The sequence below is a fragment of the Wyeomyia smithii genome, chromosome 1 (genome assembly GCF_029784165.1).
Source record: "Wyeomyia smithii strain HCP4-BCI-WySm-NY-G18 chromosome 1, ASM2978416v1, whole genome shotgun sequence".
NCBI lineage: Eukaryota > Metazoa > Arthropoda > Insecta > Diptera > Culicidae > Wyeomyia > Wyeomyia smithii.
In genome coordinates, this window is record NC_073694.1 from 78,233,516 (window position 1) to 78,258,665 (window position 25,150).

At 36.1% G+C, this 25,150-nt stretch overlaps 2 protein-coding genes across 7 annotated transcripts in view; one reads left to right on the forward strand and one right to left on the reverse strand.

Annotated features, from left to right (window-relative positions):
- LOC129717858 (acetylcholine receptor subunit alpha-like) overlaps window positions 1-4,268 on the forward strand; it is a 503,655-nt gene extending 499,387 nt beyond the window's left edge. For all 5 annotated transcript variants that reach the window (XM_055668087.1, XM_055668083.1, XM_055668082.1 and 2 more), the window contains one exon: window positions 936-4,268. In XM_055668087.1, coding sequence (XP_055524062.1) covers window positions 936-1,136 — 201 coding nt within the window. In that variant the 3' untranslated portion in view covers window positions 1,137-4,268. The remainder of the gene's footprint in view (window positions 1-935) is intronic.
- A 12,477-nt stretch (window positions 4,269-16,745) lies between these two features.
- Window positions 16,746-25,150, reverse strand: part of LOC129717989 (UNC93-like protein) — a 37,168-nt gene continuing 28,763 nt past the window's right edge. For both annotated transcript variants that reach the window (XM_055668348.1, XM_055668349.1), the window contains 8 exons: window positions 21,671-21,722; window positions 21,496-21,612; window positions 21,023-21,428; window positions 20,727-20,955; window positions 20,365-20,666; window positions 20,151-20,282; window positions 19,893-20,089; window positions 16,746-17,444 (listed from right to left, as the gene is read on the reverse strand). In XM_055668348.1, the coding sequence (XP_055524323.1) occupies window positions 17,319-17,444; window positions 19,893-20,089; window positions 20,151-20,282; window positions 20,365-20,666; window positions 20,727-20,955; window positions 21,023-21,428; window positions 21,496-21,612; window positions 21,671-21,697 (1,536 nt within the window). In that variant the 5' untranslated portion in view covers window positions 21,698-21,722 and the 3' untranslated portion in view covers window positions 16,746-17,318. The remainder of the gene's footprint in view (window positions 17,445-19,892; window positions 20,090-20,150; window positions 20,283-20,364; window positions 20,667-20,726; window positions 20,956-21,022; window positions 21,429-21,495; window positions 21,613-21,670; window positions 21,723-25,150) is intronic.

Below are 25,150 nucleotides of genomic sequence, written 5' to 3' on the forward strand. Positions count from 1 at the left end.
AAAGGCCAACGTAGAAACGACCAAGATATTCCATAAAATAGTGGTTGAAGAACGTGCTTCACAAGAAGTGTTTCGTCGTTTTAAATCACTTTTTGTACTTACAATATCGCACGCTGATCTGGAGGGCTAATAGAGGTCTCGATCAACTAGACTAGTTGAAGGAATTCGTTATGGATATTGTTTTTGGCACATTTGGCATGTTGTAGGATACCGTGCCCTAGTGCTGAATCGAGAAAATTTCCAGCTCGAAATAAATCCTCGACCAGATCGGGAATAGTACCCGATATCACAACCGTGTGGGAGAGTTAGCAAACCGACATCACCAACCACAGAACCACGGGGACCACAAACGCTTTTTGTACTTACGATGTTCAAAAGATCCGTACTCAAAAATGGACTATACGACGATTTTGACAACCGATGCAGTACGACCAGATGTTTTGGTGCATTTTTTATAATAACGGCCTGTGAGAGCACCGTGATATTTCTACTAATGTTGAAAAGACACCATTTGTGATTGGTCGAACAAAATGTTTATCTGATATTTTGTATTAAAACACTGAAATCACTAAAATCCTCTTAAAAAGACTTGTCAGTTAGAGTTAAACCACTGATGCTAATCGATGAATTATTCTAGTTTAGTATATCTTCAACCAGATTCTGATTCAGATCCATTCCTAGTTTTGATTTTGTCGCGATTTAAATCAAACCGCGTTTGTTTGTTTTTTTTTTTTCTGTTTACTTCCGATTTACGAGATCGGAGATTTTTTTTATGTAAACTTCCCAGAATCTGACTCGTGCGCTTCAAGACGATTCTGAGTAGTTTAATTTGTTGATTCGACCTATGTCAAAACAAGATTCCTTTTACTGTGTAGCACAAAGTAACATTGTTATCCCCAGTGATTGAAATTTCATGATTCATTTTCTTCATGCAGGTAAAAGAAGACTGGAAGTTTGTGGCGATGGTGCTGGATCGTCTTTTCTTGTGGATATTCACAATAGCGGTCGTATTCGGAACGGCAGGTATAATTCTGCAAGCACCTACGCTCTATGACACCCGTATGCCGATCGATATTAAAATGTCGGAAATCGCGACGACCACGGCAAAACCATATATCGCAAAGCCGGTGCTATAATCAAATACTGCCCATCAAGTGCCGGCAGCGAAAGACGAATCCACAGATTTCGGTAGTCACCTAGTCGGTTGATCACAAACGACGATTGTTTCCTGAATGTGACGGAAATTTTAGTAAAAGCTACGTGATATCCTGATACCTATTTGTATGTCGAAGAAGATGGAAATGGAAATAATCATCAAGAGAAACATCACCCGACAAGGAAAGTAAAACGAAGAATGCGCAGCATTTTTGGTTTTAGACATGGGAACCCACCTAGTTTAGGTGGGTTGTAGCACAATAACGTAAAGCTCGTTTTGTTTCTATTGTTTATTAAGAATACTGAATCGTTTCACAAGTGTTCAATGTTTAACACAATATCGTTTCGTGTTTGTTTTGAGAAGATTCAAAAAGTTATATTATATGTGTCGAAAACTTATGATTATATTGGTCGTGTTGATAGAGTGGATAATCATGTGATACAACTATACGATACTAAACTTTATTTGTTTTATAGGGTTTAAAGTCGTTTAAATATTTGCTTTTGGATTTAGTCAATACGGCAAAATCATTTTATTTATGATCGTGAGATATTCTCACTAACTTTTAGATTGATTTTACCAAAGTTACTTTTAATTTTTTTTTTTGCAATCACTGAGCGTTAGTGTCATATTACACAACATCCAATGTGTAGAAATTTATTGTTACTAAACACCTCGATTGAAAAATGAATAGATCTTATAAATCTATGAAAATTACAAAAACAAATTTACGTTCTAATGATGTGCCTTAATACGTCCTCTTTTGGAACTTGTATAATTGGGTAACCTTTCCAAGTTGCATATCAATCACTATGGATTTGATCTGAACCTATTTCAACTATTTTGTTACGATTGAAAAATTTAGGTGTTAATCTGTTTTCATCGCATGTGGAAGCGTACCCCCAGACTGTTTGACCGAAGGTCTCAACGGTCCGTGCTGTTTTTTTTTTCGTTACAGGAAAGTGCTGCCAGCGTATATCTACAAGTAGTAAAGTAATAACTATGCATTTTCGTTCAACAAATCAAACTGCAGAATCAAATGCGTATCAAATCGCAGTTAGAAATATGTTATTAAATTACATTTTTGCTATAAATCAATAAACCTATTTTTAGTAGCTGATACCGTTTTGTCCAATGACAAAAACTTAACGATTAAAAAGCAGACCGATATTTTATATGTAATAAAGTTTGTGCTAATTATAGTGGCAGTTGATGAGTAATAAGTATTGAAACTATAAAAGATTAATAGACACACGTGTTTATTTGCCACACTATATGCATATTGGCCTCTTGATTGAAATATACTATAAAAAAACCAACAAAGAATATCAAATGTCAATATTTGTGATCACTTGTAGAAATAAAACTTGGTATGCCTGCATATCCTAACAATCTCAATACTAAAACCTACTAGTTATCCACTCTTTAAACAACACGGCCTTTAATATTCTATTTGCAAGTCTAATTATTATTATTATTCGTACACAATGTGAATCACAGAAAGAAAACAAAAAAGAAAAACAAATGTAAGTACTCGAAGAGTCATGCTACAATGTTTCATGTTATCTCCCTCCATCGGGAGCAGCTCAAATTGTCTTTTGACCACAGGTTAGTAGAAATTAAACCAATTGCATTTGTGGAGACTCATAATGGCAGCATGTTTTACCTTGTTCTTCGCACAATACAAGTCATAATCCATCAAAATAAACGTATTCAACCACCCGGATTACAGTAGAATTTGAATCATCAACCGGCGGGTCGATCTTGAGTCTCAATTAGGAAAACGAATAAATCAAGCGTAGTTAAAGACTTAACGAAATCAATCTAATGCTCTAATACTTTTATCTATAACTATCGACACGTTTTTCCACTCACTCCCTCACTCACCTAGGTATAAACGTACAATGATTGCAAGTTTCCGCAATTGAATCACAATATCCATTCACTAGTGCATACAGGCTGCTCGAAAGCTCTCATTCATAATTGCATGAAAACATATTTTCACTTCATTCTTCACTTTATTGACTCTTGAAAAATGGCCACGAAATAGAAAAAGTTTTTATTAGGGAAAATTAAAAAAACTAAAATTAAATAGGAGAAACAAGTATTTGCATGATTTTTATAGTCGACAAATAAAAGTACCCATAAAACTAAGGACAAACATTGAAATAAAAGGTAAACTTTAAATGGAAACAAAACACTATTTAAATATTTTATTTTTTATGCGAATCAACTGAACAGAGTACTATAAAGTAATAATAAATTAAAAGGGAAGAAAATACGTTTATATACATAGCTATAATAAACCAAATTACCAGATATCGATTTAAGCAGAGATTATAACAACAATAAAAAACACGACACAACAACAAACACAAGAGAAAAACGAACGTAAATAATTTTAAGATAGACAAGATTTGTTTTATGAAGTTTTTGTACAATTTTACTCGAGCACGTGAATCGATTTTGGAAAACTTAAACGTTTGATATCTAACTAACGAAAAGCAAACTCGAACGTGACATACGGCGAACATTAGTGAGAAAGAACTGGCCTGTTATTGTTCTATTACTGTTATTATTGCTATCACTGGATCCTCCAGCATGCGCCCCTTTCGTCCTCACAATCTCTTTTTGTCTCATAAATCGTGCATGCCGAAGCGGAAATTGTTTACTACAGCAGTAAAAAAAAAGACTCAGCACGAAAGTTAAATCTGGGATAGACAATTAGTAGGTAGTAGGAAAGGGACACGGCAGGACTCCCGTTTAGCCGGTAGGACATTGATGATGATTGATTATGCAAAAAGCACTTAAATTACTTCCATCATGGGCGGCAAGTGGATAAGGGTACAACGCACGGAATTGTCAATCCTCTTGCCACTGCAGCTTGTGGCTGACTTTAGCCGAGCGGTGTAAATGGGTAATAACGAAAAAAATCAATCCATACAGAAGAGAAGATATAGTCGAAAAAAACTTTTTTGGTAAAAATTTTAGCAAACGTTAGGGGCGAAAAGAACAATGTATGCAAAAAAGAAAAAGGATAAGTGATTTTATTGTAATTGAGCGAAAATAAAAAAATATATAGAAATTGAAATAAAAGAGCCTGTGAAATAAATGTTCTTGTTTCACTGGATTAGATTCGAATGCAAAGCAAAGCAAAGCCCTGATGCTACATTCGCAGACGGTTTAGTGTACAGGACAATTCCGGGACTAGCGCTGCGATTCTACTAACACTAACAGTCTCTTCCAAACCAGGAGATACGAGCCTACGATGACTGGTTCGTGGGAGGTTTACATGCATTGAAATTCAACTAATTTTTTTTTAATTAAAATTTGAACAGGTAACAAAGGGTTTTTCAATAAAAGCGCTACAAAAGTACTCGAACAACGAGTCAAGACTATTAAAATTTTGATCATTATAGGAATAGGAAATTTTCACGCTTTTGAACTACAATTAAACATTAGGTTAAAACAAAAGTGATATATTTTAATTGACGGCGAGGCATCTCAGTTCATGCTCTTTTTTCAGCCAGAACGGGCGCAAGTTCTATTTGACCGCGATAAATGAATAAATGAACTGGCTAGATTTATTAGAAATCGTAGTCTGCATATTAAAGGCCGCGCGTTTCATAACACCTTCAAGTGCAATTTTGAACAGGAGGTAGGAAATACCGTCGCCTTGTCGAATTTCTCACGTGATTCAAACGGGCCTGATAACGCACCCGAAATATTTACGCAGCCCAGTACACCACCCATCGTGGCCTTGGTCAGTCTTGTTAGTTTCGCGTGGATACCATTTTCATCCATAATTTTCCATACATCTACACGGTCGATGTACGATACTATATTCGCCACACTTTTGGAGGATCTGCCGCAGCGTGGAGATTTGGTTCGTTGGCGATCGCCTATCGACAAAACCGGCTTAATAACTTCCCACTTGCGGTTGCACGTTTTCGAGCGGTAAAGGACGGCGAAAGTTGATTTGGAAAAGCATTTTATAGGCTGCGTTGAGAATCGTGATCGCTCGGTAGTTCTCACATTCCAACTTGGCGTCCTTCTTGTGTACTAGGAATATAACTCCTTCCTTCCACTCTTCCGGTAGCTGTTATGTATCCCAGATCTCGACTGGTGCAGACAGAAAGTCAAATTATCCGGGTCCAGCTTGATAAGCTCCGCTGCGATGACACTTTTCGTCGAACCAGCCGTTACGTTGATTCCTCTCGACGAAGCCAATAGCACCTTCCGCTGCGCTGTTAATGGCTGCTTTAACATTATTCCAGCAGTCCTCTAAAGGGGCTTCGATGAGCTCTCCCTCATCCGACAACACTGCCACAAAGCTTTGAACGAGTCCAGTGACGACTTTGGGGAATTTAAGTCGCTTTAGGTCATCCCGTGGCGGGCAACGGTAGCGGATGTTGTTTACAACCGGAAGTTTTTGGCGCATTTTGACCATCAGCGGTCAGAATCGAGATGAAGGCGGCAAAGTCAGAAGTCGGAGGCCGTTTTCGTCGTGATCCGGTGTGCGAGAAACTTTCCAATAATTATATTTCTCCTGCTCGCCAACCTGAGCGTTGAGATCTTCAATGACAGTTTTGACAATTTTGGAAAGCTATCCTGCCGGTGACCACAAGTCAGTCTCATTTGTAAAAATACGGAATTGAGAAAACAGCTTCGAAAGGTATTTTTGTCACGCTCAGTTTTCACTGATTAAGGATGAATTATTTTGGTAATATTAATGCTATAATATAGTTTGCATACTAGCCAGCACAAATTACGTTGTATAAACCACTGAAATCATTTATTTCATGATGAAAACCTTGAGTGGGACTGACTTGCCGTTATATTCTACACCAAAGAGAAAAGTAATCGCAAGTCAGTCACATTGCCATGGTGATGCTATAGTGCATATTGACGTGTTGTTATTCGTTGCGGTGAAAAGCTGTCAACCCTACCCAGTTCGGAAGTATATGTCCAAGAGAACAGTTAAAAAAAATCGGCGTTGGAAAGTCTCATGACGTATGGAACTGTTGAAAGCTCATCCGGTAAGGATTTGGATGAAGAAACTGACGCCGGAACTTATTTATTTATTTATTTATTTATTTCGTCAATCATATATGTAGACTGGTTACAATAATTTCTAAACTATACACGAACATAAAACAAATTAATTTTGTGTCCTCAGCCTCAAGGACTTGAAATACTGTTTCAGTTTATACCGGGACATCGTAAAGTCAATGGCTTCGCAGTGTTGATTATAAGAATTCATCATACTATTTATAGGTCCATTTTTTGCGTATTCCGTACGATGATGGTTAAGAGCAAATAAACTACGGTGTCGAAGATGTCGAATGGGTACATAAAAGTTTAATTTAGAAAGTAGTACTGCTGAGTCAACGTTCTGCGAAACGATATCGTTCACAAATGAAGCCATCGCGTACTCTCGCCGTTCTTTTAATGTTTGAATGTCAATCAACATGCAGCGTGCTTCATATGACGGAAGACGATGTGCGGTCCAACCTAGCTTACGAAGAGCATATAGTAGAAATTGCTTTTGTACTGATTCTATTCCTTCTTCATGTACGCCAGGACGAGGAGACCACACAATGCTACAGTATTCCAGTATTGACCTCACATAGGCAATATACAAAGTTTTGATAGTGTACGGGTCTTGAAAATTGTAGCAGAAGCGTTTGATAAACCCTAACATGTTGTTTGCCTTGTGTATGATAGTGTTATAGTGGTCGATGAAATTAAGTTTAGAATCTAAGATTATTCCTAAATCCCTAACTTTATCACATTTCTTCACATTCTGATCCCCTAATGCAATTACAATTTTGGGCGTTGTTAATTTTCTGCTAAAGGATATTACATTGCATTTTTTATATTTACTTCAAGTAGGCTTTCCTTACACCAGATGTAAAATGTGTGGATTTCATTCTGAAATACATTGATGTCTTCTTGATTTTTTATTCCCAAAAACAGCTTGATGTCGTCGGCATATATTAGAACTTTAATGTTTTTGAGGATGAAGGAAATGTCGTTTACGTACAAATAAAAAGAAGTGGTCCTAAGTGGGAGCCTTGGGGAACACCTGAAGTAACTTGAATGGGATTTGACTTTTTTCCATTAAATTTTGTTATTTGTTGCCTGTTTGTTAAATATGATTCAAGCCACTTCAGGAGACCAGACTCAATTCCAATTTTTTGCAGTTAAAAGTAGCATTGGTATGTCAATACGATCAAATGCTTTGCTAAAGTCTGTATAAAGAGCTTCAACATGGTACCCATTATCCATTGCATTCAATGAGTAATCTACGAATTCAAGTAAATTTGTGGATGTAGAGCGGCCTTTGAAGAAACCGTGTTGTTTGTCAGTTATTCGATTTTTGACTTGAGCAAATATCTTTTCATTGACAATTGCCTCAAAGAGTTTAGGAATGCAAGAGATAATAGCGATTCCACGATAATTACGTATGTCAGATTTACGCCCAGATTTGAAAATAGGCACTAAAAATGAGCTTTTCCATATATTTGGGAAGACTCCAGTTTCCAACGACATATTGAACAGCCAGAACAAAAGAGATTTAAGTTCCTTCGAAAGATTTTTCATGAGTGCTGGAGGTATTCCGTCAGGTCCAGGTCCTTTGGAAGGGTCTAAATTTCTCAGACCCTGCAAAACATCCTGTACCTGAAGTTGGTTGACACCAACGTTTCTCGGATATTCTGGATAAAATGCAAAATAATCGCGGTCGCGATTTTCTTCGGAAAATGTGGTATAGATTTCCTGGAAAAATTTTGCAAAGAGATTGCAATTTTTCTCCGAGTTATCACCAACATTTTCATCGAGTTGCATTATTGATGGAAAATTGTCTGATTTTAGTTTTGTTTTGACGTAATTGAAGAAGTTCTTTGGACAAGACTTAATTTCTAGTTCAGTTTTTGCATTGAATTCTTCAAATGCATCACTGATTGCAAAGTTCAGTTGATCACATATTTCCAAGTAAATTGCTAGATTTTCACTGCTATTGTGTTTTTTGAAAATTTTGTGGGCTTTTTGTTTGCGGTTTTTTAAATTTTTTGTTTGTTAAACCAGACGGGATGTTTAGTGTTAGCGTGGCGTCGTTTTTTTTTTTCAATGGAATCTCTTGAGAGATGATGTTGTATAGAATTTTGTAAAAGACGCTAACAGATGATTCGACATTTCCTTCATCTCTAAAAATTTGTTTCCAATTGACACAGTTTAATTTGTTTTTAATATTTGCATAGTTCGCGAGTTTGAAATCAAGGACTTCTTCATACTCACAGTCGTTGGGTCTTTGATATTCATGTAAAATTAAAGAATATTCAATTGCTGTGTGAAACTTTTCGTTTTTCCACAGTGGGTTAACTGATTCGGTCACAATTTTAACGTTTTCTTACATGGTTAATCTGGTTCAAACCTAGTTTAGCAATTTCGTCAAACATGAAGTGCAAAGTGATGTTATCTCCAACGACTGGGAGTAGGATGCTTTCGTTTTCAGGGTCCAAGATGAAGTCAGCGGTGTTTTGATTGAAGTCCCCATTGATGTGAACTTTCGCTTCTGGAGGTAGTTCAGATAAAATTTTTTCTGCGCAATTAAAAACTTTTCATACGTAATTTTATTAGCGTTATGTGGAGAAAAGTACACAGAGGCGAATACGTGTGTTTCACCTGCTATGTGCGATTTTATCCAAATGTGCTCGAATTCATTGAATTTAGGTGCAGCAACAGTTTCTGAATTAAAATTTACAGAGACCGCTATGAGGACTCCTCCGCCTGACTTATTTTCGGATTCTTGAAGATTCCTGTCATTCCTGAATACATTAAACATATTTCCAAAAATTTATTCACTTTTGACACTTTCATCCCAGTTTGTTTCAGTCGCCAATATGACTAAAAAGCATGAGCCTAAAAGATTGTTGTAAATTTGTTTCATTTAGGCTGGGCCTTTCATGCGATTGAAATTTTGACAATAAACCAAAATTTCAGTCGCATTTTGTGTTGGTGAAGAAATTTTTGGGGATATGGTGGTTGACGATGTTAGAGGGTTGGTGAGTGTTACCTGTAAGTCTTCTTCTTTCTCATCGAAAGGGGTCGTTATTTCCGAAAACTCGGTTTGTAAAATTTGTCGGTGCTTTCTCTTAGTTGTTGTAGGCGGTGTGTTCGTTCACTGGATAACGATGTCCGATGAGACTGCAGGTCTGCTAAAGCGTCATCGCGTGATATTCCAAGTTCTTCATGTACGTCCAGGAAAATTTCACGTAGCAGGTTTAAGTCAGTTGGTAGTCCTTCAGCTGCCAGCATCACCGATGCACTAATTTTGGTGATTCCTCGAATGCATACCGTTATTGGCTGATCATGCAGGAAAGCAAGGCAAGTTCGTACCGTATCCATAATTTTGTGATCACGCAGCCGTGCTTTCAGATAGCGTTTGTCACCAGCAGCGGATTGCTCCGTTAGTCTGACAATCGGTGGACGCATAGGATCTAGCAGCGGAGCAGTATTTTCCGGTTCTGACTGTAAAGTAATGCTCCGTGTTGTACCTTTTTCAGATCGATACGGGTTGATAGTTTCTTCTTTCCTGAAGTTGATGAGTTTTGGAGCAGAAAGTGCAGCTATCGGATGGTCGGTCGATGAGGGTGGCCCAGCGAATTGAACTTTTGCTGTGGCTAGTAATTCTTTGTCTGATGCGTTGATGCGTTGATAGTTTTGCGTACCGCTGTGCTGGTTGTTTTGTTTACTGGTATGAGTGATGCAACTACAGTTAGTTCATCTGACAACAAATGTCAAGATGATCAAAATCCGTTTGAGGCTCGAGCATTACCTTCGCAGATATCTTTGAACGATTCGCTGGATTCTGATGAATGTTTTTCCGATACTGAAGATTATTCTTATAGATCCACGAAGAAGCGAATCAAGAAAAAAATCCAAAAAGAGGACTCTTCAATGAAGAGTATGACTAGAGTGCGTGAACTAGATTGGGGAGGATGACAGGATTCAGATCCACGATCGATTCTGGAACATAGACGCTTTTGGTCAAGCCGCGTTTTTCCGAGAAACAGTAAAGTTAGCTCCATTCACTCGGCGTGTCGAAGATCAATTCATTTTGAAGGAACCTGAGAAGCGGAAAAAGCACCCCGATCAGAAGAGCATAACTAAAAAATTACAAAATTCTATCAACGGGAGATACAAATAACATATTTTGATACGATTCAGTATTTTCCTATTTACTTTGGATAACAAAGTTGAATCTGAATGAGTTATAATAACAAATCATGAAATGGAGTTGTTCTGGAACAAATCCAACAATTTTTTCGTCTCTAGCAAAACCTGTTGTTAATAATAATGGTTGTTATTGTACTGTTCTATGTGCTATCTCATTTTGTTAGAAAGCTGATACGTTAGTAACAAAGTTTGATATGGGTTGGATATTAGTAGATTATTTTTTGTTATGATATCTGTTATTTTAACACCTAACGGGATCAAAATTATAACACAACCTGAAAGGTTTTTCACATAACAAACTAACAGCCTCTGTAACATTTTTGTTTTGTCTTTCTGATCGGGACAGGTTCCACTTAATGGTCAATAAAATCGAATCTTTGGTATCATATCTATGGTATCATATCAAACATCTCTTCTCCACTTCCCATCTATTTCATTGTTTTACGCATGTTTTTTTGTCAGTAGGACTGCCTTCGTTTATTTTTCCTCTGGGACTGACCTGCTGTTACTTTTCATAATGGGACAATCTGACTTGGTATCGATTTCCACTTTTGTTGAACAACCCGATCAGAAGAGCATAACTAAAAAATTACAAAATTCTATCAACACAAGATACAATCAACAAACTTTGATACGATTTTGTTTTTTCCGATATGCTTTCGATAACGAAATTGAATCTGAATGAGTTATGATAACAAATTCTGGAATGAAGTTGTTCTGAAACAAGTCTAACAGATATTTCATCTCGATCAAAACCTGTTATTTCTAACAATGGTTGTTACAATACTGTTCTATATGCCATCTTATTTTGTTAGAAAGCTGAAACGTTAGTAACAAAGCTTGATATGGGTTTGATACTAGTGGAATCATTTTTGTTTTACACCTAACGGGATCAAATTTAAAACACAACCTGAAAGGTTTTTATCATAGCACACTAGCAGCTTCTGTTAAAGTTTTGTTTTTCCCTTCGGATCGGGAAACCACTATTTTTTATCGACAAATCTGAAAATACACTCGAAGATATGCTTAAATCCCATACTTGAGCTTGAGCTTGAATGATCACCACCGGTTGTCACTTCGTTACTGGCCAGGATCGATTGGAGTTGTAAATCGAATTTAGTGATTACTGCTTGGGATTTAGCTTTTCGATGTGCATCTCCAATAATCCCTGCATGCTGATCAGTACCGACGCCTGCCGGTCCAGAACGTAGATCAAAGGAAGGAAGGGAAGGGGTGTTAGTTCGATACTTGTTGTTACTAGAGGCCGGATGTTTATGGGCACTCGTCCACTAAGATATTTTTCGCGAACCTATCTTTTATTTTTCTAAGACGTTTAATTTCATTGATTAAGGATTTTAGGAGTACGACGGGAATAACGAGTTTTGTACTAATAGAGGAACTGACCGACTCTTCCGATTTTGAGCCCGACATGCACGCACCTCCCCGAGGTAAGTGGTGCGATCTTCGATATATGAACTCACGAAAGCGCGCCAGGTGCATGTGCATGTTTAAAACCTTATCATATTTGCAGTGACGGGATACAAGCGAATCGTGGAGGTTAAGTGATTTCGGTTACCTTACGTATCGTACGACTCTACGCGTTTCTGCTCATGAACACCTTAATTTACCCATTCACGAATCAATGAGTAGCTTTATTTCGTAAAACGTTAAACTTTATTCGGAAACTGTAAGCCGACCGCAATTTTAGAGGATATAATATCTACAACGCGTTTTTTCTCTTGTAATATAATTTTTCGAGAGTTGGTGCTAGATAGAAAACAACTCGGAAGGAATCTCTAAGACCTCCCGAACATCTCACTGTTACACCGTGCGATCATTGAAAGGTAAAGCCGTCGTACTCGAAGAGCAATACTGTGCACAACCACGAGAGTGCGCGCGAAATCCCCGACAGACCGCCTATTGCGAAAACAAGCTCGACGCGTTCGCTACTGTAATGAATAAGCTATGTTCCTCATCTAATCTGTAAAATGGCAAAGTTGCATGAATTCGAAGCCTGTGAAACTTGTACAAATGGAACATATGCTAGTTCCAAATTTAATCACAAAACGCCTAACTAATCACGATAAAGATAATGTCACTTCGCCATACACGATTTCAGCGCAACTGAATAACGTTTTTGTATAGCAATATTTGTCAAAAGCTAGGGGATTTGTTAGAAAAGAATTGAAATGAATAAATTAACGGCATGCCAAATATTACCGATGCCGGAAGTTTTGGTGATGTCATTTTTAAGTATCACATATCATACGCAGAGAAATGGCAAGTCAGTTTGAGCTAACTTTGTGACACGGTTAGTTTCATTTGCTTTCTGTTTTTAAATCGAGCGATCGAATTCGTATGATCTCTGTTTCTACACCAATATTAAAAGATGTGAAAACATTTTAAAATTAACAAACCGATGTAATTTGTCAATGGGCTTCTTTCGTATAATGCCCGAGTATCCGCCAGTAGACGGCGCTCCAAGCGTCCGTTTCTTTGGCGCTTTTAGCTTCGATTCTTTGATCTTTATGTTAGGTGCGTGCCACATGCTGACAGTAAAAAATTCGATATTTTTCCTTAACCACTAAGTATGAGCATGAGCAAAACCACATTATTTAAAAAAACGACGTGAAAAAAAAAGAAAAAAAACCGCGGTATTTGAAAACCCGTTGTAAAAACCGTGTAAAAAAGATCTTACTGTACAAACAAAGTTTATTTAAAAAAAGCCAAACCATTCAAAATCCGAATATATAGTAGAACTCGTGTCAAGTCCACTTATGAATTTCAACATGATCAAATGAAAAAATGTGAATATTTAACAGTTGTTCAAAAGCTAGAGAAATCATGAATTGTAATAATATAGGAAGCGAATATATATATTTCTTTAACTCACGCTAATAAATGTTTGACTATATACTTAAACTTTCTCTATACAAGCGAAACGGCGTATTCTACTAACAGATTTCATTTTGTTCGTATGCATCTCCCCATCTATTTCATGGGCAGCTTTTTTTGGTTAGTTTGTCTACCCGCCAGCGACCGGCGGTGGCGCTGCGAGCGTGAAAAATTAAACTTCACGGTTGGTGTTTTTTATGTCTGGTTCAGCTGATCTCAAAACTAACAAATAGCTTTAAAAATGTAACGGTACTTATCCTGCTAAAAGCGATCGGATGATCTCCTTCTTCAGAGTTCATTCAGAGTTAACAGGAGAAACCAAACTTTGCCATTTCACCAATTACACTATTTTATTTCATGGGAGAAAGCAGCACGCGCACAGCACTAAGTTTGCTTTGTTATCAGCTCCACTAACCCTATATGCAGAGCCGGATTTACGATTGTGGGGGCCCGGGGCCCAGTTTACAGTGGGGGCCCCAGAATAAAACAAACCCGTTTTTTTATCGTACGAGTTAAAAACACTTATTTCTCATTGAAAAGATACCAAAAATTTGCTAGAAATTTTTCTTACGAGTTTTTTTTTGCAGAGAACTTATTGATTGAATAATCAACATTCAGCTCCTTCAGAATATTGTACTCTCAACTTAACAATGCTAAGTTTGACAGCCTTTCACTCTTCATAGTCGTACGCAACCTATTTTCAATCAGTTTCATCTTCGATAAAGACCTTTCTCCAGTTGCGTTCGAGATCATTAGGCTCAAATAAATAAATGTATGCAACTGCTCGAAATCCGGAATTTTTTTCTTGATATCTGAAAAATAAAAACCTACCGCAATTCGAATAAATGCAATCCGCAAGCAAAAATTTGCACACAATTTGAGAAAGACTGCGCAAATATAAGGCTACGCTGACAATAATCTACAGAACCTAGGAAAAAACTAGGGGTAAGCGGGGTAAGACCGCCCTTAAGCAATTCGGTTTATAGAAAAAAAAGTTGCGGCTGCAATTTCATTTTTTCTTCGCTAAGAGGTTCTTCTATTCAATACCCGCATTTAAAAAATAAGAACTGAAATATTTTTGTTTATTTTCCAGTTTTTTTTTTCAATTTTTAAAAATTCATTGAAAATGTGCAGATCTTTTTCATGCGGGGTAAGCCCGCCCACCAGCGGGGTAAGATCGCCCACCATTTTTTGAGGATAAACAATATTTTTAGGGCCGAAACGGTTGATTTTATCGGTATAGTGTCTCTGACAATGTTGTGGATGGTATTTTTCTTTCTTTTTAAATAAAATATACACTGTGAAAAATCTGAAAAAAAAAAATTTCTAAGTTTCAACTTATTTTGTTTTCTGATTATTCAAGTTCAGATCAATGTTTAGGTAACTTTTTTGGTTTTCAAAATAAATAGATTTTTCAGAATTGGGGGTTTTCAAGATATTGAATTCATAATATACCTATCTTTAAGCTAAAAATTAAAACTCATTAAACCTGTCTGTATGATTCTTTTTAAGACTTATTATGTATAGAAAAATACTAATAATTATTCTTTCGTTTATTTATATTTTCAATTTTCTATGTTTTTTTTTTTTTTGAAGAACAAAATTATCAACGACTCTATACACCAAACAAACCGTCCAAAAAAAAATTCTTCACAAAAATTTAGCTATTAATATTTCTATTACTCCATGATCCAACAACCATAAAATTTTAGCTTACCTTTTGTAGATTTTACAGGCAAAAACATATTTTTTCAAATATATTTGAAAAAAAAAAATATATTTTTAATTCTATTTTTATATCTTTTCTTTAAATTTTTTTATAGTGTGTATTTTTTTCGGAAGTAAAAAACTACTATTTTCAATTCTGCCGGAGACGTCATATCAATCAAACAAACCGTCATGGCTCTAAAATTATTTTGGTTCATTAACACCATTTTCACACAGGTTTACTTTTTTTAAAAATAAGTCTTGTTAAAATATATTACTAGAAAAGCTTTAACCAAATCGAAAATGGTCGATTAACATCGATGTCTTATGTGGCTTGAAGTTGCTCTACTGATCCTGTAAATATTCCCTTTGTAGTGTCGAGGCATTTGGGTCTTGAAGTAAAACAACAAGCAGTTGGATACGTGGCGGTTTCACCCCTTGTATAGTGGGCGACTTTACCCCCAGTGGAACATTTTCATATTTGACCGAAAAAGTAGTCAAAATTACAAGATTACTCACGGCCTTCGATATTCCCGAAAGAAGATAGATTCAGGCAAGCGATTAAACGTATATTCACGAACAAAACAATAGATTTTTAGACTGAAAAACCTTAAGTCCCGTTGCCGCAAAACAATAGCGCATTGACTGGTTGCCAGCTGAAAGGTTGTTTTTGATTATTTCTGCGACCGTTCGCGCACTATCATGACAGAAAAACGTGCAAAATGTTATGTAATTATACTGTGATAGACACGTTAATGAAATTTTTCAATTATTTTATAACTTGGTAGTAAAACTACAGTGGGCGGTCTTACCCCGCAGGGCGGTCTTACCCTGTTTACCCCTACACACTTCTGCAGGTCAATAAAATCTGCACACGGACTCTGAAAATCTGCATTTTGCAACGCAAATCTAGTATCCCTGATTCGGATAGGTAAACTTATTTTCGGAATCAACAGCAGTGTATTAAAAAAACTTGTGGATTATCTTCTTTCCTGCTTGATTTCCCATGCGCGCTGGTTCGATTCAAATGGTGTGTTAATGTGTGTCATTCCAAGAGAATCGAAGGTGAAATCTTATGGATGTGGTTGTGATATTGGCGCTCGCGAAAAAATAACACTGAAGGAAAGTTTCAGATTGAAATGGTCTGTTCAAATTTTCTTACTGTAAATTGAACTTTTGATTGAATCTCATTTTTGATAGAGAAAAGAACTTTTTCTCGTTTTGTGGAGGCCCCAAAAATGTGGGGGCCCGGGGCCCGGGCCCCCTGGGCCCCCTGGGCCCCCCCTTAAATCCGGCTCTGCCTATATGATTTACCATATGCTTAAATCCCATACTAACTCAAAATTGACAAAATTACAGATGTGACTGACTTGCGGTTACCGGCAGTATCGATACTGTAAGGCAAATGCAAGAGCGAAGATTCTCTCATTCTGATAAAACGAATTATTTTAACGATTTACCTTTTGAGTTCAGTAAAATAAAACGTGGTTTAAATTTTTTTTAAATATAATCACCAGAAGTTGGACACTGAGCCAGATGTAAATCTACTTGTTAAAATAGGTAACTGTACTTGAGCAATCAACCGGAGGCAACGAGACTATGCTATATTTTATTTAAAAAATTGGCAAATGTTAAGCGCCATGGGAATCGGAGTGTTGTTTCAAGAAGAATAATAACTATTTCCCTAAAAGTACTATCTTTCCCCAGGGAACCGCTATGCTTTCTTTGAACAAAACAACAAACAATGTAGTATCAGCTGCATATAGCACTAATATATTTACAATGCTTCTCTTAATAACATCGTTGGCATTCTGGACTTACGTATTTTTGTAAGTTGTTTTCCTAAAATCTGACATCAAAATGCGTTTGAAATAAGTTGAACGGTGCGAACATGCCTGGATGAGATCTATTTACCACCTCGGAAGCTCGAATATCCCTGTTTTATCGATACAACGAAGGTATAACTAAAAATGTGCTCTTTATGGCTTGATGGTTTAGTATTAAGCGAAGACTGTTCTTACTATGCAAAGGTTTGACAAGGTTCATTTTATATATACTAAGGGTGCCTAACTGCTGTTCGGAAAGGATCACGTTTGTATCCTCAGTGTGTCTCAGTGCTAATAGCACAGGAATGTTATAAACACATCTAAACTACATATCAACTAATTGATAAATTTTTCTAGCACAAATATTGTTCGATGCATTTCTTCTAAATCTTTAAATAATTGTTAGGTAATTCTAAATAGGAATCATTCAACGATGCTTCAACGGAAGCATCTAACCACGTAGCGCGTGGAATCACGTTGCGAGTAGTACCATTTCACAGATGGGTGACGACTATGTCTTCTTCAAGCTCGTCCTTCTCATCATCCTCTTCGATTTCTTTTCGATCGGATTCGGTCTGCTGCTGCTTGGGTGTTTCGTCAAGCTTCTTCAGTCGACGTTCCTTTAAATAAAAAAAATAAAAAAATGACTGTCAATTTTACTTGCATGAGACGGAGTATCCCCAGTTACCAATCGGTTTCAGTAAGATAATGATTCTAAACATGAATAAAAAACCACGAGCCATCTCAACTCTACCCGATCGGAAGAGCATAACTAAAAATTACAAAATTCCATCAACACGAGATACAAATAACAAATTTTGATACGATTTTGTGTTTTCCCATATGCTTTTGATAACGAAACTGAATCTGAATGAGTTATGATAACAAATTCTGAAATGAAGTTGTTCTGAAACAAGTCTAACAGATTTTTCATCTCTATCAAAACCTGTTATTTCTAACAATGGTTGTTACTATACTGTTCTATATGCTATCTTATTTTGTAACAAAGCTGATACGTTAGTAACAAAGCTTGATATGGGTTTGATACTAGTAGAGTCATTTTTGTTACAATTTCTGTTATTTTAACACCTAACGGGATCAAATTGAAAACACAACCTTAAAGGTTTTTATCATAACACACTAACAGCTTCTGTTACAATTTTGTTTTGCCCTTCTGATCGAGTACTTCTGTACAAGCAAGCAAGTATGCACGACGTTCATTTTAAACGATCTCTTAGGCAGCTGCCAAAAGCGTCAAAATTCCTTAGTGTATGAATACTTTTTCATTCTGTTCATTCAAAGATATATCCTCGTTTTAGAAACACATGGCAAACAAAATACAAGTAGTAACTAATATAGGTACCTAATCGTAACTAAAAAACTAATAGAAAAAATTAGAGTTTTCGGGCCTTAGAAAATTCCCAATGGTTAATAATAACAGAAATGAAACCAATTTTTTAGTTTCTTCTAATGGCTTCAGGATTTAAGATCAATTTAATTCCTGATGCTTGTTAGCCTATGTTGTTTTTTGATTTGTTCAATTTAATTTCGTTGGCAGTTAATTTAAGAATGATCATTTTCATCATTTTGTTTTATTCTATTCTATATTCTATTTATCATATAGCATTTTTACTTTAGTCCTGCCACATTTTATTATAAAAATATCTGAGTTAGCTGATTCCATTCCCAACAAAGTTCAATTTCTACCCATTATTCAAAAATTGGCTAATATGCCATAGGCATCAAATCGAGAAAAACGCATTTCAAAGTTTTTCATCGGTACAACGTATTTTGACTGTCCATGACAACTTTATTATTGAGTATATCACCCTTCATATGTGCTGGAACCTTGCCGTTGAGTTGATACAGAGAAACCTGCAGGAAAATTCCACCTGCCAAGTATTTTTCACGCAGTAGCCGTTTTTTCTATTATAAACGAAAGGTCAGTTGACAAACCGGTGTGCAATTTGGCTAATATCCATACGATGTGAATTATATTGTGCTCGTTGGTGGTGAAAATGGTTTTAAATTGAATAAAACAACACTGAAGCACAAGTGAGGATGAAAAGGACGACGAGACAATCGTTTTGTGCAACAATATAACAATATAACGAAAATATTATTATTCATGATAATCCCACAATCCACTTTCTAATTTTTTCTCATCAAATCCAAAACAAAATCCGAATCTTCTCTTGAATATAACTTTTGATCAAAGAGCTGAATCGCATTTTTAAGAATGTAGATTTATGACAGAAGGAAACAGTCACGCGTTTTGATCATTGGGTTTCGCGGCACAACAAATAAATTCTTGTTGCATTATATATTCTTCGTAGAGAAGTCAAATTTGATGCAATGGCCTTACGATCGCTTACTTGTCACCAGTAACCACCATGCTACAACACACTTTCGAAAGTTAGACGAAACAAAGTACAGTAATGATACACTGGTTCGTGAACACGCCACAGGTAGAAACATATTGGATATTAGCCAACTTCTCAATTACTTTGGATATCAGCCAAAATTGTTTCATATTTGTTGCCTTCCCAAATGTATTTTTTGACAATCGGCTTCCATAGGGACCTTGTTTAGGGTGTTTACCATCACGAAAAACTGTTTTCACGATTTTGGTAAAAATGGCATATTAGCCAATTTTTGAATTATGGGCAGTTTTGTTTTCGCTTCACCTATTATCGTCTATATTATTTCTAATATCGAGAATTTCTTGTTGAATAATTAAAACTAAAGGAAAAATCGCACAGAACTCAAAATGCATAAAAACGTTTGACTTGTGCAGAGAGTTTATCGAGATAACGCAAACCAAAGTGAAACACTTTTTCTCACACACACGTTGGTGCGTGGACTCATCTAATATATGGTTGCATAAAAATCATGTGGAAAATGTGTAACTTATTAATTTGTTACCAATACACTTTCAATTGATAGGAACATAAACTGTCAAAAAAGGAATATTTGTTTCAATCATTTCTTTCACATCATCAAAATGCTAAAACCTTGGATTGTGATAGGTGCACTTCATGTACCTCATGTTCATGTGCTTTACTCACCTTCGCCGCCTGTCGAATTTCAACTATGGCATATCCTACCATTCCAAGAGCTAAGACCGCAAACAAAACGTACAACTTCATACGGGCACAAAGCTGCGTGGAATAGGCATAGGCAATCACGAAACCAGCAGATTCCCAAAGCCGATAGTTGGAGAATGCGGCTTCCTTATTTCGCCGGAACAGTGCTCCGTAGATACCTGTTTGTGTTGAATTAAATGTTAGGTAATATGTCAAAATCGTCATCAAATAATGACTTACCATTAATTTGAGTCTGCCATACGGCATCTCCTACACCCCACAATCCTGAGATAGCGAAAAACACTAATGGGTGATCGGGATGAGGCTTCCAAAAGAGGCAATAGATGATAACCCCGCCATGTACAAGAGCACCTGAAATAATAAATTAATATAAATTGTAATTATCTTTAACACGAAAACGGCATGTTGCATGACATCCCAGAAAACCGCCTACCAAGCAAGATAATAACGATACGGCCTATGTACTTCATAATTGATCCAAAAATGATCGAACAGATGGCGTTCACAACACCAAAACAGATCATAACATATCCAATTTGGTGAATTCCTAGGGCACAAGATACGTAGGCCTGGGTAAACTCTGCCCCGATAAACGCTTGTTCCATACCGATGAAGACGGTAATCAAAATCAACAATTGCTGATTTATTTTCTTTAACTGCTTAAATGTTGCACTTAGCAATTGAACACCAGATACTTCAACTGCAGAAATCGATCCACGTCTCTTTTCACCATAACTGTTGAAAACAATGATTGTCATTTAATTCTCCCATAAGTTTACCTAACTTGAAACATACCGTGATAAAGGATCCATGAAAAGGGCAATGATCACGACAGCAGCAATAATGCATGAGAGATAGATTGCAGATATTTCGAAGATTTCCGAGTCTGGTGGTCGCTGAAGGTTAGCATTATCGGTAGTCTCAACAACACAGAAATTAGCACCGCACTTATCCAGTGCAGAATCCGTGAAGGTTGCGTTGTCATCGTGCACACTGGTGCCCCCATGGGCTCCACTGGAAAGAACTACCGATCGGAACGGTTGAGCGAGTTTAGTTTGAGATGAATTAAAAACAATCAATTTCGTATGTACCTAAACTGGAAATCAAATTTCCCCACAACTCAGCAGTTTGCCAAGCAAGGAAGAAGAATCCGAAGAAACGCACTATAATGGCTTCGACGGATTGTTCGGTCAGCTTAGCATATACTTGGCCTAACTGCGTCAAATAAGTAGCCTTACTGGCCCACATGGGAGCTGCACCCAGACCTACTAGCATTCCTGCTGGAACTAGCGTATAGAATGTCGGATAAAACTGAGCAGCGATATACGGCGCGTAACAGAGCATGCTAACACACAGTGTCCATTTGACTGTCAGTTTCCTGATCACAAGCGTGGGTAGAAATATACAGGACACTACTAACGCGGCATAAATAACACTAAGCGAAACCGTTCCTAGCCCATCTTTAGCATTGATCGAGGACTGTAGGTTAGCTGTTCCCTGCAAAAACCATTTAATGTCTGAAGTTAGCATAAAAATGTACTTTTGTTTAACAATTACAGCTTACCTGGAAAGCCGTAAACTGAACCATGAATGCAAAAGAAACCGTCGTGATGTTTTTCAAGATGCGCCATTTTTCGTTTCTGGATAGTTTAACCTTCTCTCGCAAAGAAGCGGAGTCGTTCTGAAATGGATGCAAAATTAATGATTGCTTAAACATTTCTCACCATCGCTCTGCATACCTTGTCGGGATCAAAACCTCCGTGCATTGTTGATCGATTTTTTCAATTGCATCTGAAGACATAATAAAATGATTTTGGGTTAGCGTAGCAAAAATAGATAGCTCGCAATAGTTAATAAAACTAAAAAGCTGTGTTTTTTTCTTAAAAAACTTTTTAAAAGCAAAACTACTCATCGTATGGCATCCGTGATCTTAAAAACTTGAGCCGTTGAGAGCAAAAGTGGTACATGTGCCATTTTTACACTTTTGGGTTTTTTTGCATAAATTAATGCAGAACGCAATAATGTACTAGAATATGCAAGAAAAACCGAGATCTGATAACCTAAACCAAAGTTATAGCCAAAACATTTTTTGGTAATTAACATAATCACCATTACGTTCAGAGCAAAAGTGTTACATGTCAAGTCTGTGCATGTTAGATGAGTTGTAAGTCGAGGATCTTAGGATGTAAAACAATCATGTCTTCAGCAAAGTTGGTCAAGTGATTGAGTACTTTCAGTTTTCAGATGGAGATCTGCTTTGAAATTTTCTCACTTCGTGGCGCAAAAGTGCTATTTTGTGACAGAAAGCATTTTACCTATTTCAGCATCAACTCGTATGCTGCTACCAAATACATATACACTAGCGCCACGAAGAGACAGAATTCCTTAATAAACAGATCATCATTCTATAGTACTCAATCACTTGGACAACTCTGTTGAAGACATGAATGTTCTATGTCTTAAGATTAGAGAGCTATAATGCAACCTTCGTGCTTACACTGGACATGTAGCACTTTTGCTCTCAACGTTTTCTGGTTGTCATTATTTTTCCCATAGAACAAAAGTGGTACATGTTTTTCCATTGAAGTTTGTGTAAGTTATTCAACCAGAACTCGTTATACTTTCATGTACAGTCTTTTGAAACCTTTCCAGCAATGATTTAGTGCAGTTATGTTGGAAAAAAATGTTGAAAATAATTTACTATTTGAGTGTTTTCGTTTATCGCGTCTCCTGAAAAATTTACTTAATGGCACATGTACCACTTTTGATCTCAACGGCTCATTTATTGATCGACTATTCACAATTTTGTGGAAAATTTGCAAGAAGGTTCTATCAAAATGCCAGCAAAAGCAGTGGTGCGAACCACTTAACAAAAAAATACAATTTTTAAATAATACTGCGTAAATGACTACTAAAAAAACTGATCAAGATCACTCATCGGCAAACGCGAAAAAACGCCCTAAAGCTCCAACAGGAAAAACTAAAATATTACAACCATTTCTGTGAACTTTGCTGCCCCTAGCGTCGCAAAGTGCGTCAAAAGGCCATATAGTAATTGTTTGCCAAGTTCGCCGCTTCTACGTTTGCTTATGGAAAACCTTCATTTAAGTCTAGAGCAGAATCGCGCCAAATGATCTAGAAATACGCGAAGATTTAATCGACCATTTTTGATTTGAATGAAACTTTGCACACGTATTTGGCTTAGCAAACTGAGCATTTTTTACAGATGGAGAGATTTTTTTCACCCATGAGTTATATTCGGGCGTATGCTTTTTGACATAGGTTTTATTCGAAACATTGTAGCCCAGAAACCGTTGGTTGTATAGAAAAACTGTCTGAGAATGAGTTGTAGGGGATTGAAAATGCATCATAAAAAAATATACACTATAGAAAAAAAATGTTTCTGACCAAAAAAGAAATTGAAAATAAACATTAAATTTCAATTTAAAAAAATGAGTTGAATTTTTTTTAATTTTTTTAAAAAAACTTGTCGTTAATACGCAACTTAAAAAAAATCCAGGATGGAGAAATGAAAAATAATTTTGTTATGGTAGATTAATTTTTTTGTAAAAATTCTAATTCAAACATTTTTTCAAAATATTTGTATTCTGATAATTTAAAAAAAAGCAGAAAGTCATTTTGAACCAAAAAGCTCTTGGTAGTTAACATATATATATATATATATATATATATATATATATATATATATATATATATATATATATATATATATATATATATATATATATATATATATATATATATATATATATATATATATATATATATATATATATATATATATATATATATATATATATATATATATATATATATATATATATATATATATATATATATATATATATATATATATATTTATTTATTTATTTATATATATTTATTTATATATAGATATAAGAATCAAATATTTATTTTCGAGTTTTATTATCTTTGGTTATATTTTTTATGACATAGATACTTTACAGAACTAGTTTCACCTTGTATTTTATATACATCATAAGTAAATAATTCGTCATCTTTTGAAAACAGCTTCGTTTTTTTTTTTCTTTTTTCTGAAATTGGAACAAAAAAGTGATACTTTTGTGTGCCAGCTGTTATTTTAGATCGTTTAAGAAATATTGCTCCATTCTGTTACTCCTTGTTCATATTCTTCATATGATATCCAACTAAATGACATTTTTGATGAATTTTCAGTACTTTTCTGATTAGCCCAATCATACAATTGTTTTGCGCTTGTAATGGGATGTTCATGTTCTCTAGCTAAACTTGCATTTCTTGCCATTCGTTTTAATGTGCCATCTTTTCTCACTGAAACGTAGTCCCTTTGCCCTGGCATGGCTCTATTGACCTGGTCACTGTCATAAAACTGCAATACCTCGTTTTTTACTTCCAGGGGCAATCCATGTCCAAGCCTCACGTCAGGAATAGCCAATATTCCACTAACCTCTGATGTGCGCCGTGCCTGTTTCACAATGTATTCCGTTGTTTCAAACTGTTCTGTTATCGTTTGTTGGTTCCAAGATTTCGGTAGAACCGAAAGTATTCTTACTTTATTTTCCCTCGAGCATTCGGGCGCAGTAAATTTATCTTTTAAATGCAAAATCACCTCGTCGAAGTCTCTCGCTTTACGTTTCAATAAATCCAGGTCATCTTCAGCATCAGAATCGAAAATGTTTTTTGTAGGGGAAAGTAGGTAGAGACGGACACTCTAAGGTTTAATCTAAATAAATACTTAGGTATTGCTATTTATATCGCAGTAGTCATACAAATTGAAATTCAAGGTCATTTGTTTTCATAATCATTTTTGGTTTTAGTGAACTTCCTCCAAGTTTTATATGTTTTGGGTCTTCAAAAATAAGACTAAAAATTGCTGTTTTTTGACATGGTTGAGAAAGACGGACACTTGGGGTGGGTAAGATGGACACTACGAAGGTAAAGGTGGACACTCACAAAAAAGATGTAGTACGTTAAGTATTCTTTTGATTTATGTGTTAAGTGATGGCCATACATTACTCTACGTTAATAGAGTCCATCTATACATCACGTGAACAGTTCGAGAGGATCGGTTTCGATGAAGGCGAAAATGCTCCGCCTACATGGCCTGTTCTAACTGCTAAGTGATTAATATCTGCTGGTTTCTCTCGCGGGTGTACTTTGTGAACATCTGTAGTATACAACAGATGTTACATGTGAAA